Below are 13729 nucleotides of genomic sequence, written 5' to 3'. Positions count from 1 at the left end.
TTCTAGTTGTAGCCGATCTGGACTCCAGCCGATTCTTACTCTGTTCCCGCAACAATCCTTATCTCCGACTCCGCTTCGATCCCATCTTCACCTCCGATGCTGATATTACCAAATTCGGTTGTTAACAATTAGGCAATCCATAGGATTTTCATAGGATTCTATAAGATCCATTCCTTTGATTCAAAGGGCTATATAGGAAAAATTCCTATAGGAATGAAATCCTCTAAAATTCCTATGAATTTCGTTTGAATCAAAGGGGGCCTGAATTGGAGTTAAAATGGAGGAAAAACAAAGGAATTGAAATCCTACACTATTCATACCTTTGATTCGTAGGAATGAGAAAAGAAAAAATGTAGGAAACTTTCCTATTCCTATAATTCTAGAGAAAAACGTAGGAAAGTTAACATCCACTCTAACCTCTTGAAAATTTTCCTTGAGTCTATCTCTCTCATCTCATTCCTGTATTTTTCCTGCGGTCTAATCAAACGGTCATTCCTATATTTTTTCTATGTTTTGCAATTCTCTGTTTTACACTTGCATTCCTATCAAAATCCTGTGTTGTTCCTATTCCTCCGTTTTTTCAATCATGCGATTCAAAGAGGCCAGATTATTTGGTTTAGCTATTTGAGTGGTTGGTTAAATGTACGTGGATTATTGAGAGACTTAGCATTTATCTGTGACATGGAGATATTATGGTTAGTTGCAGGTGAAAATTTGCTGCAGTTGGGGAGCTTTTGGGGCTGATGATCATATACGTGCAGTGGAGAAGTCTAGAGTGTTGCTGCTTGACTTTTCCCTTAATCGCTTGCGTGCGCGGGAACTGTATTAGCATGCATTGGTGTGCGGCTGCGTGAAGGATATGCTGCTGTGGCATCGGTTTGTAAACGATGCGGCATGATTAGCGCGTGGAGCTGCTAGGAAGATGGAGATAGATTTTCCATCTTATCAGTTTGTTTCCTTTTTGTTTGCACCTTGCTATTTTTGTGTTGGACCGATGACCATGCTACCCGTGTATATATGCGGGTGTACGGTTAATTGAGGGAGACCCCCAAACAAAATTATCAATCTACTATTTTCCTGTTACTTACTTTCCTGTTATTTTCTATTTTGTTTTCATGGCTGAGTTCTGGAAACCCTAAAATTTAGTTAATCTTTGCCGTTTTGCGCTGAAAAACGGTCGTGCTTCTCCACGAAAGCGAGAAGATTATCCTTTGCTAGTTTGCTCGGAAACTAGTCGTTCGTCGTCACGTAAGTACGATATTTATTCTCTTTACTAATTTGCTTATAAATTAGTCGTGTGATTCCGCGAAAGTAAATTAATCTCGAAATCGGTTTCACTAGCCGATTTTAATCTATCGATTTTGACGACTCTATTGTTTACACCGCAAATCGTTAGGTGATCTTGTGTTGGCCACGAAAAAGCGTCAACACATAGATGAAAAACCTCTTGGTTTGAATCCTATGAGGGGAGGTGTTTCATTTATTTGTAATTGTCATTTTCCTAAACTTTTTGGAGAACTGTTTATTTTCTTTTCGTCGGAAGGCTTCAAATACTTTTATTCACATGTTTGGAAGTTGGCTTGCTAGTTTTGACTCAACAAGAAAAAATATATATACTTGCAGCAGCGTCTGATTTATTTGGGTTCTATGAGTTCACAAGAATGATATTGGTTTTTTTATAGAACTCGATGTAAATCTTATGTGCAAATATTTTTCAGGGCAATTCCATTCTTATATATTTTTCTGATGAAAAGGCCCAGTCTAGATCGGGCCAAAAATTCATGTTGGCAACCACTAGACGGACCAGCCGATGGAAACAAGATAGGCTTGTTCCTGGGCCGACAACACCTACAAAATCCGTTGCTCTAAACAAGCCCCACCTCCACCCTTAAAGGCTTGGACAGTTATATTTCACAGGCACGTTTTGCACTCCTGTCTGAATTTGGAATCAACAAACAATAATAGATCATTTCAATCATTCTGTTGACACGGTTGCCGGGTAATCGTGAGCTGTGAGTCGTGAGTCGCCCAAAGTAAGCTTGTATATGCCGTGGTTAACAGCAGAACACAAAAAGGAAAAGGGTGTACACGTTTTATTCAGAAATAATTATCAAATGTACAATCGAGTTTTCCACGAAGGAATATGCAAAAGCTGACATACAACGATTGGTAGATTACACACTTAAAACAGCCATATGCCTGTTGAGGCTTCGTGAATCAGGAGAGCCTCTGACCAAAAAAATGCCGGGTAAACAAAAACGAAAGAGAACAGCTACAACCTTAAAATGGAAGGGAGTAGCGAACAGCTCCAAGTAAAGGAGTATTACTCCGAGTTGAAGAATAGCAGTAGCAGTGAATAAGTTATGTCAAACACCGTTCAAATGCAGTGCTGTTATTTGAGGATCACATGTCCACCTTTGTTCAAAGCTGTCATCAATCTTTAAGAATATCTGTTTCCTGTGATGTCATCAGGCAATGTGCATAATCTCCTGCCCAGGTTCATTCCATCATCTGTTTGCATGCCCTAAACTAAACCAGATCAGATTGGCTTAGATCTTACTTGTGAAAGTCCATATCTGATGTATGACATTACTCAACGGTCACTCCGACATTTGATTCTAGAGGAACTGTTATCTTTTGGTCTCGGCTGCGCACAAATTCTCAATGGATTGTGCACCCTGTTTGGATGAATCGATCCAAAAGGGTGACAATGCCACCACCTTCCCAATAATTATCAGAGTAGGAGAGACTAGATCCTCCGACTTGACTTCATTCACAAGATCCTTTAACATGGCGAATACCTACAACAAAAGAAATGTTCAGCACAGAAAACTGAAGCCACACACAATTTAAATGGTGAGGATCAATGCTCAGTACCATGCGTTGTTGGGGGGTAGTGCCACGCTCAACTGCAACAGCCGGTGTATCCGGTGGAAGACCATGCTTCATCAACTTGGGAGCAAGAGATGGCAGTGTTGACAAACCCATATACACAACTAAAGTTGTGTCAGGATCTGCTGCATTCTCTGCCACATATAGAGGATCTGGCCCACCATTTCTAGAGTGCCCAGTTAAAAATCTGACACTGCGACAAAGATTACATGTCAAGAACAAACTATTTATAAAGAATAGAACTAGTGGACATCGTTTAATTGGTATAAACAATATTAAATACAAAGCCAAACATCTAACATCCAAGAACTGAAGCCCCTAAATGGCAGAACAGTTCATTTTCAAATAAGGGAAATTATTATGCTTTTCTAAAGTTCTTCAGGCGTTAGAGTTAAGTGTTAGGACATCAGAACAGATAGATGACCACATGGAGCAATGGTGCCTACTGCCAAGTGCTTTCGACTTCCTGTGATCACATTCATGGTGAATTGTGGTGCTAAGATGTGTTTGAGAAGTATTTGCACATTAAAATAACACCAACAGATCAGCAGAAAAAGTTGGCATCGATACAGGTTGAATATCATAGGTACATAAGTTGGCATGTCACAAGAAAGATAGGGGGTGAAAAAAATGGTAAGTTACCTGGTAGCAACACCTCTATGGGTTAGTGGAATGCCAAGTTCTGCTGCAATTCCTGAAGCTGATGTAATTCCTGCATTTTCATTCACACAATTCACATCTCAGTCACAAAAGGAAGTGCAGAGTATTCAAGCTACCATATAGTGATTGTTATACCTGGGATAACTTCAACTCTTATTCCTTGTTGTTGAAGGAAATCCATCTCTTCTCCACCCCTTCCAAAGACCTAAAAGATAACAAATAATAATTTTAGTGTTTATTAATGATGGGCAAAAGGTAGCATACCCCCTACATGGAAAATTAGGTCGGTCTTAGATGCCTATGTTCTCAGCATGTTATGCTTAGTGATGTGTGGCACACTGGACTAGTAGTTTTCAGCACTTTTGAAGGATTTGCATCGATATGTAATGTACACACAAATGGTGTGACTAATAATGCTGGGCATACGAAACTATAGGATGTTTCCAGTTACTACCGTGCACCTTCAAAAGACAAAATCGTTACTTTTTGCAGGTTACTTCATGAGAAGCATTTCTGTTTATACAACTGACAAAATCAATCAGAACAGGGATTGTTGATTTACATTGAAACAAGCGTGCGTGCTGCGTGCACACAAACACACACGCATAGAGAGTGAGAGAAGCAGCCTAAATAAAGTTCATTTCCTCTTCCTCTACTAATCGTTTCCTCTCCTAATTATTTCTATTTTGTGCCAGGATTAAGAACTTCTCTATGCAAAAAAGCCTAAAATCGTCTCCCAAACCAGAATTTAGCCTTTCTTCCAACTTATCTGTTGCTTTCCAGAACCGCAACTCAGAGCGAAAAAACTTTGATTTCTACAAAAGCGTGGACTGATAATAGTAAACACTGAAACAGCTTCCAACATAAATCCAGCATCTGAAATGATCAAGCCGTGACCAAAGTATGGATTACGACGAGTAATACGTTAATCGCGAAAGGCATAAACAATAGCAACAGATGTTGTGCTTGCACGAGCGTGCACAGCCAAATTCCCAGGTCCTAGATAAGTTGCATTACATGAACAGTGTATTACCAGAGGGTCGCCGCCTTTCAACCGCACCACATTGGCACCAGCCTCTGCGAAGCTTAGTAGCAGCTCATGAATCTCTTCCTACATTTCGCAAACAGATATGGTTCACATTTCGCACGAACAACATCAAAAAAAAACCTCAAATAGATAGATTTTGAGACAAATGAGACGAGCAATTGTTTACTACTCCTACCTGGGTGCGGCTGTGGTATCCGGCCGTCTTGCCGACGTAGAGCAGCCTGGCGCCCTCCCCGACCAAATCGAGCACGTCGTTGGAGACGAGGCGGTCGTAGAGCACCAGGTCCGCCGCCTCGATGGCCCGCACCGCCTTGAGCGTGAGCAGCTCCGGGTCACCGGGCCCCGTCCCCACCAGCGCCACCCTCCCGGGCCCGCCGCCGCCGCCCTCCCCTTCCGCCCCCCTCCCTCTCGACGCCCGCAGCGCCTCCAGCAGCCTCCTCAGCTCCGGCAGCTGCAGCGCGATCTCGTCGTCCCGGCGACCCGAAGAAGCCGCCGCCGCAGCCGCAGCAGCGGACGACGACGACGAATCGCCATCCGAGGCGGCGTAGGACCAGGCGTCGCGGCGGTACCGCGAGGAGGATGTGGCCTCGGTGAAGGGCGAAGCAGCAGCGGCGCAGATGATGGCGTGAGCGGAGGAGGAGGGCCGTGCGGCGAGAGCGGTGGTGGAGGCGGTTGACGCGGGAATGGGGGCGGGGAGAGGCTGGAAGCGCGGTGGTCGAAGGGCGAGCGCCATGGCGATGCCGGGATAGTTGTGGTGAGCTGATGGCCGTGGCACTTTTATACGGCGAGGGAGCAGCAGGAAGGAGGAGGAGGAGAGCTGAAGCCGAACGGAGTGGCTCGTCGACGTCGGGGGGTGCGGTTTTGGATGCGCGAAGGGGTGGAGGGAAAGGGGGGAGGAAGAGCCCCAGGACCAGGAGGGAGACGGCTGGATTGAAAAGTGGCGGCGACCTTGTGGAGCGCCGAAGGGCCAGGTTCAATGAACCGCTGCGGCACAGGACGGGGTTTTCCGTTGTGTTGTTTGGGGCGAAGGAGGCAGCGAAAGCCAAGTGGGAGTGCGGCTCTCGGCTGTGGGGCGCGCTGTGCGTGGCTGCCGCCGGGCATGAGGGCGGGTTCGCTCGTTTGCCGATGGCATCGTCATGGCTTGTGTCACTCGCTCACGCGCACCTATTCGGATTTCAGAGACATGCGAATCGCGATTTCTCAACAATGAAGATGGCTCAGGAGTCGGGGGTTCGCTGCTGATAATCCTAGGGAAGCTGTAGTTAAACTTGAACTACTATCAGGTCAGGTGCTCAATGTTATTTATTCCACCTCGGTTTCATATTTTAAAATACTCTAGTTCTTTTTCATATTCAAATGTTTTTAAGTTTAAACATTTAGAACACCTAATTAATTTCATCAAATCTAATATTAAATATATTTTATAGCATGTTTGTTTTGTGTAGAAAGTATTGCTATGTTTGTTTATAAACTTGATAAACTTAAATATATTTAACTAGGAAAATATCGAAGTGTCTTATCATATTAAACAAAGGGAGTAGCCACTGTTTGTTTTTAGCCGCAACAAACTTTAAATTCTGAAGCTTTATAGTTTTTTCATCATAGTTTATTTTTAGGATTTGTTTTTAAATCTCCAAGAACATGAATATAGAAATTTTGCAATTAAATTATTTTTAGTTGCATAGTTATTATTCCGTGGCTTATTAGCCATAGATCAAACGATCAAAGCTTTACTCTCTTCATAATTCATCGGTTCAATAGATTAGTAATTATCGTTTATTTGTTTGTGCTTTAATTTTTCATTAAAGGTGCTTTAAGCAATGGTCAACATATATTGGAAAGTACACCACAGTAGCTGCTCTGAAATATGACCAATGCACGAATCTACCACTGGGTGTTTCAGTGACTTTGATTTTACAGAAATTCCTTGTACACTTTTTATGGCTAAAAGTCTGCAACCAACTATTACTTCTAAAAGAACGCAAGGACTGCCTGAATGTATACATTACTTTCCAAAGGGGTGGAAAACAATATCCTCTTCCTATTTGGAGTGCACTTATCTCCATCTGCAAGGTGGAACTAGGCGCCGACGGATCATTCTAACAACAATTCACAAGCAAACTTCTACCGTGAACATTTTCTTTTCCTGGAACTGCGCCACAAAACCTTTCTGTTGTCTAGTATATAATAGATGCATTGATTTGTGTTGTCTGTTGAGGTTCTTTTACCTATACAATGGGAATCTTAAGAAGTACAATTGAGAGGAAATACAGACATACGGAGATGGCAATCCCAGCAACAAAATTTTGATATAGACGATTGTTATCTCTGCTGGGAATAAAAGCTGACTTCAACACACCTGTCAGCTCAAACACTCTGTATGATATCTGCAGTGTTGACAATCAAATAAATATTCCTGGCAACTCTAGTTATATTGGAATTAAAATAAGGAATTCAGTTTTTCTTTTTTACTTACAAGAAGATATATTGCTGTAGCAAGCATAAAGTTGAGCAGTGGGTAACCCGGAATGAAAGAGAGAAGCCATTTTGGCTGCCCGTTAGGCATGTTAGACCTGTATGCATATAAGAATTCAGTGACAATCGAAAGAGACAAAACTTCTTGATATGTAAGCACAAAACTGAAACTTTGGACGTGCACAGCCATCATTGCCAAAATCTAGGTTAATGATCCATCCAATGTTTCGTCCTGTGGACACTGCACCTCTGTCCAGTACTTCACATCATAAGCTTACCTTAAAGGCTTAAACAAGGATATAACGTTTTATGGTAGAGTTGCTACTGTAATACGTATTTAGTGGTGACTCTAATGATAGCAAATGTGAAAAGATAAATGTCCAGAATATCTGATGGAATCTCCCTACATCAGGTTCTCCATTGTGTCAAGATTCTACATGGAGAAGGTCATGTACCCTGCATCAACATGATGATGTCTAGGGCTCTAGCTTTTCATTGTGGTCTTGAGATTCACTGCTCCAGTTTATCCATGTGAGAAATCGGAACAGTACGCAGGTTGAAGATGGATTTCCTTAGGATCACCAATTCCTAAAGAACTGGCACATCTTAAGTACTGAAAACCCAGTACTGGCTTGGCTACCGTTAAGTGACTTCCTACTTCTGCCTGATAAGCTAACATTTTCTGGAACTTACACTTTGACTACTTGTTTGAGCACTAAGAAAATCAGCATCTAAGTTATTAATATTGTTCATGTTAAGAAAAAGCATGAAGGTCCAAAAAAAGGATTGGCATAATTCTGTCCATGACTTGCAAAAAGAACAGCTTTCTTAGAAGTCCAAAAGGAGTCCTGTTGCTAAAAAACAGAGATTTTTTAAGTTCTTACAGGAGTCGAATATTGACATAGCTGAACCATATCTCCTATTGAACAGTTGTGTCCAACAGGTTAATACAAACAAAGCCCAGAATTTAAAGCATTGCAGTCACAGACACAAAAGATAGGAGCACATACTGAACACAGAAGGCTAGCATCATACCTGAGCCAAATGTGGATCTGAGAGATATAGGTCTCCAGAGTAATCTTGCCAAGCCACCTATTGGTAAAAAGTATGTTATAAGTTTAGTCTGACAAAGTGAATCCACAGGAAATTAAATATAAAAAGTTTTAGGTTATAGTTTGAAAAGACTTACGCAAAAAGAGTTAAAGAGACGTTTCTAAGCTGCTGAGTGCAATTCCTTAGGGAGATATAAACACTGCATGGAAACCGTGGTATCATTAACACTGATACAAAAGCCCACATATATATTTTATGGCATATTTCTATACTCACGTGATAGGAATCCATGATGTGTACGGATGGTACTTGTTGTATGTAATTTTGTCTAGTTTGTAAATATACTCGTACCACAAATAGCCAGCCTGAGGTGGAGCAAAAAGGAATGGTTAATAAGCAGTCTACTCCGTGCATCATTGCTAATTTAATGTAGAACACAGAGGGGACTTATGGATAATGCAACTTACCACCAAGGAAATACTAATGATGGTTCCCTTAATTGACAACCTAACCTTAGTTTCAGATTCTTCAAGCTTTTCCATCCATCTTTCAACCTGTATGACAGAGATCTACATTTCAAGCACTACTACTGATAGAAGAAAAATACCTGAAACCATAGCATAATGAATTGCATCCTACATAAACAATGATGGAGAAGGGCAGAAGGGCAAAGACTCTACAGTGATATCAAATAAAAAACAGTCATCTGTGATCCTTGAAAACTTACATTTGGATGGAAGTAGGCATAGATCATTCCAATAATCCATATATAACGATCAAGGCCAGATCGGAAATGCCACTCATGCAACAGTGGTAAGTTTGCTTTTGAAGGCTCTGGGTCCTTGTAGCCTGCATCACAAAAGTACAAAACACATGTTAACATGATTTATCTAGGAATGGTAAGGAAAATGACACATCGAAATATAAGAATAACCAACCTAGCATAAATGTAAATGGACTCCACAGCAGTTCAAATACACCAGGAATTTCCCATATCAAGATCACTGCTAAGAAGCAGCTGACAATCTTCATTGCCATCACTGAAGGTATCTCATTATACTTATTAAAGAGACCAAGGGACCCATATACCATAAGAGTAAACAAAGTGTGCATTGGGCATATGTAATAGAGCATGTAATCATTGTCAAGGACAATGCAGCAGAAAGCCACAAAAAAATTAAGTCTCCACATCATCTGCATTAGAAATATGGTTGTCAGTGTAAACCATGCATTAAATCAAGGAAATGAAAACATACTAAAGTATCATATAGAACAGATTGGGGTTAAAGATCAGAATGGCACCTGAGCAAATCTGGCAAGACTAAAGTCTTTCTTAATATAATAGTATGAGAAGTTCCCAAATCCAGTCATCCAGACATAGGCAGCAATGAAAACACGAATTGCATTGTATATTTCAGTGGCGGCAAAATAGTGGTACATTAAAAACAGGACCTGTAAACAGCAGGTGGAAAAGTTACAAATCTTACCTAAAAGTTGGCAAAAGACAGCAACTGAAAATAATGGTGACTGACATTATAAGGAAACTACCATTATGCCTGTGTGTTGTGAGTTTGTGACAGATCTCAAATGAATATAACATAGGTTCTGACTTTGAAAAACGATTATACTCTAATACAAAAAACTACATATACATATGCAAAATTTTAGTAAATTTTGCCCCTAAAATAAAATACAGCACTCAAATGTCTACATAAATTTATCCACGAAATTTCTTAGTTGAGGCTACATAGAGCACACCAATACCATCACCAATTCCAGTTTTTAAGGAGTAGATATATGCACCTCTGCAGATTGCAGCAAAACAGTACAAGATAATGATGTTTTCGCTAGCAACAGTCTAGTAAAATATACTAATATGTGGTTCTAAAGAAAGTTTAGTTCATACCGAACACATGCCAAATATACTACTGCATGTTCAAGCATATGTACTTGAAAATAACCTGATGGTACTATTGCAAAATAATACATAAATATTGACAGCAGCATTAATTATAGCTGTGTATGATCCTGCGTGTCAGTGAACTAAACTGTATTCTACATGACATGAAGCACTGCTGTGTCAGTAGAAATGTAAGTTGAGCACAGTCATTCAGACTCAGTTTACAGATATAGTGGCAGCCTGATATGCAAAACTGTTCCCACCTTGTTTCCATCATCTCAACCAAAAAACCTTAAACTTATGAAACACTAGACATATCAATCAATGAATCCCCCCACCCCCGCAACACACACACACACACACAAGGACTGCTTTGGAATGGCCAATATATTTCTGGCAACTATAGACAGATCCCACTAGAAATACCAAATCCAGATAAACTGTCAGGAACTTGTCTAGGAAAAACTAACAAACCCACTCTTCAGATCTATTAGCATCAGATCTTTCAGAAAACATTTATTATGATCACCAATCACTCACGTGTTCCTTTGACTAAATTGTAACATAAACAGGACAACAAAAGAAAGAATACAAAAAAAAAATACAGTGGATTCAAAATTTTATAATTATTTAAATCACTAACCTGCATCCAACCTTTCCATTCCTCTGTTTGATGGCGATTAAGATAGAGTATAGATTTCCCTGAGAATGCTGATTTGTCATGGTGCTTCTTAAGTGATGTTAATGCTGATGCTATGATGAGAAGAATGTATAAAAACAGAAACAGATCACGGTTGTAACTCTGGCAAAATAGAGGGAAAACCAATCATTATCAAAATATGGTCATAATATGATAGCACAAAAAAGTTGAACTGTCCAAAGTCTGTTAATTATATTTAATATGTAAAAAATAAAAGGGGTTTAATAGAAGATATTAAGCAAGTGAGCAGTGAAATTCATGAGTAACTATTTGTTAATAAACAAAATAAGATTACAGCATATGTCCTCTTATGCTCATTCGTTCGAGAAGGTAGAATACAGTAGAGTAGGTAAAGATTGTATGACAGAAGACTAGTGGCACAGTACACCAAATAACATACAGGTAAGTAGTATGGAATATCAAGATTATGTCAATTCTAGCCAATTTCTCTATTAGAGTTGCAAAATTCGGAGAAAGACTAAGCAAAGAAATGAAGATTCTATTTCCTTAGTGTAAAATGTTGGAATTTACAACTGAAAAGGAGGGAAAGATATAAAAAGAAGAAGTAAAAAAGGAGTACAGTAGTAAGGTGGGAGGATGGCACTATACTAATATGATAATCTAGCAAAGAATACCAATTACTTTCAATCAAAAATTGAGAGAACGATCATTAAAATAATGATGGCATCAATACCTTCTTGCTTTCTGGAAATATGTTTGTCCGATCACAAATGTAGAAATAAACCAGAACGATGCCAAATTCTGCCCTGTAGAAAGATAGCGCTTGTAAATATCGATGGATATTTATTTTCAGTAAATGCAAAATAGTTCTATAGGGTCTTACATTGCTCTCAGTACAGCACGATTTTCCAGAAGGAAAGATTCATCCATTGTTATAAACCTACAGCTCACGACATTGAGATGTTAATTCTCAGCATTCCACGTTTGTAATCATGAATCAAACATCTACTATTATGCCAAATCACCTTATGAGGTTTGCTTTTGTAGAATTGATCCGAAACTTTGTAGATGGTGACTTTGACAGGCCTCCTTCCAGCAATACCGTTTTATCATCTTCTTTGACAGTTCCATTCTCCAAATTGGAATCGGAGTGACTATAGAAACAAAAAAATGCACAGATAGAGCCAGGGTAAGTATTTGTTACTCAAAGGCTTAGAAAATTCGTAAAAACATCGCTGTACTACTGAGTTAATACTGACCAATATAGCTAACTTACACTTTCATAGACGAAGATTTTCTGTACTCCAGGACTTCTGAATAGATCCATGCAATGAGAACAGGGAATAGACCAAGCAAAAATGACACCTGAAGGAATGGACAAAGCAACAAGAGCCATCAATTGTACTGCTGTCAATTCTAAGATAACTGAAGTTCATAAATAACATGTGCCCTTAGCTTAGATATTTTTGCAAACAACAAAAATCGTGCACTTAGCTTACCTACTAGTACTCCACTATCCTGACAGAACTTAATCATAGAGTCTTACTCTAAACAATATGTGTTTAGTAGTTTTCCTTTTCTGTTTCCCAAAATCAAGTTAAGCATATACAGATCAAGACAAACAGCAATGTGCATTTCCTGTAAGCAATGTAGGTTGAATCTGAAACTTTTAACTTGGCAGAGCAACCATATGTTTGTGTCTCAGTTGGTACCAAACTATACTAACTTCAAATCTAAGACAGCTGCAAGGGAACATAAGTACACCTAACCTCCTAAAGCGTCAGATGCAAGATAAAAGACGACAAGCAACCAACCAACCAGTGGTTGCTCCATTCCAGAGGCTGGAGTGTTTCAACTTTCAGTCGCATCACACAGGACCGTTTCATGAAAAATGCTTAATTATCTAAAAATCATACCAATATATGCCCCCATCAATTAATCAAAGCCGCATCCATCAGCGATCAATCAACGCTCATCCTCATGCTATCCAATTCGATGAACGCCACGACTATCGAGGAGAATGCATCTACTTCAACTCGTCCAGCAACAAACCAAATCGAACTTACGCGGGCGCAATCCGGGAGAAACTTTTTTTTTTTCAAGAGCAGCGACCGCAAGTCCAGAACAATACCCAAGGTTTTAACACATCAGTCAACACGGAACAGCACAGGCACGTCAACCAATTCCACTACCCACACGCGACCTATCCAGAGAGCGAGGACGGCGACGCGCGCAACGTACGTACCTGGCCGGCGGTGACGGGGCCGAAGACCTCCATTCCCGCCGGGAGCCCCTCCCCTGAGCGTGCCACGACCAGATCCCGGGAGCTCGACGGGTCCGGCCGGGATCGCAGCGGAGGGAGGGAGGGAGGGAGGGGATCACGCCGCGCGTTCGGTGAGCGGTAAGGGAGGGAGGGGGTGTTATATGCGGCGTTGGCGGGAGGGGAAGCGAGCGGGCGGCCGGTCGCGGGGCCCGGCCGGCGGGAGGGAGGGAGGAGGAGATCTGAAGCAAGCGGGAGGTGGTGGGTGGTCGCTCGCCGTCAGAGGCCGGAGGGTGGCGGGCTCGCGGCGGGGCCGGCCGCGGAGGAGAGGGAGAGGAGGTCAGAGCGAGGGAGGCAAACGATGGTTGGAGTTTTTTTTGGTTTGGTTTCCTTCAGTTTCAGACTCGCGTGCTCGCGTGTGTTTTGCTTGCGCTTTTGCCGCTGGTGCTGGTCGTGTCTGGGTTTGGGATTCGGGAATAGTGTTTTTTTTTCTTTTTTCTGTAAGAAAACGGGATTTGGGATGATGGATTTGATTAATCGGCTGTTGAGACGTGGGGTTTGGAAGTTTGGTCGTGGGATTCATTCATCATCCTGTGGCTACTAAAGTGAAGCGACTAGAGAAGAGAAAGGGATCAGTGTACCCTCTAACTAACGTGGAGAGGAGTAGAGGGGAAGCACAAATGTTGGAGTTATGGGTGGAAATCTTTTGCCGGTCCATGTTTGTTCTCCTGCATAATGGCAAGCATCGATCGTTCCTAATCTCGCTCGGTACATCTCCTA

General features: G+C 41.2%; 2 protein-coding genes across 2 annotated transcripts; both read right to left on the bottom strand.

Moving 5' to 3' along the window:
• Positions 1-2070: 2070 nt before the first annotated feature.
• On the bottom strand, positions 2071-6355 carry LOC127774373 (S-adenosyl-L-methionine-dependent uroporphyrinogen III methyltransferase, chloroplastic). Its single transcript, XM_052300606.1, has 6 exons — positions 4776-6355; positions 4586-4663; positions 3688-3757; positions 3535-3604; positions 2878-3085; positions 2071-2801 (listed from the first exon to the last, which is right to left on the bottom strand). The coding sequence occupies exons 1-6, from the start codon at positions 5331-5333 to the stop codon at positions 2631-2633; spliced, it is 1155 nt and encodes a 384-aa protein (XP_052156566.1). The 5' UTR covers positions 5334-6355; the 3' UTR covers positions 2071-2630.
• A 367-nt stretch (positions 6356-6722) lies between these two features.
• On the bottom strand, positions 6723-13398 carry LOC127774364 (protein REDUCED WALL ACETYLATION 3-like). The gene is made up of 15 exons (XM_052300594.1): positions 12935-13398; positions 11966-12054; positions 11715-11843; positions 11573-11629; positions 11423-11495; positions 10672-10830; positions 9431-9580; positions 9067-9322; positions 8856-8977; positions 8596-8682; positions 8405-8493; positions 8265-8327; positions 8111-8167; positions 7077-7173; positions 6723-6987 (listed from the first exon to the last, which is right to left on the bottom strand). Exons 1-15 carry the CDS (start codon positions 12965-12967, stop codon positions 6829-6831), a joined length of 1620 nt encoding a protein of 539 aa, XP_052156554.1. The 5' UTR covers positions 12968-13398; the 3' UTR covers positions 6723-6828.
• Positions 13399-13729: the final 331 nt, after the last annotated feature.

This window comes from Oryza glaberrima, chromosome 1 (assembly GCF_000147395.1).
Source record: "Oryza glaberrima chromosome 1, OglaRS2, whole genome shotgun sequence".
Lineage (NCBI taxonomy): Eukaryota > Viridiplantae > Streptophyta > Magnoliopsida > Poales > Poaceae > Oryza > Oryza glaberrima.
This window is presented reverse-complemented; position numbering and strand designations above follow the sequence as displayed.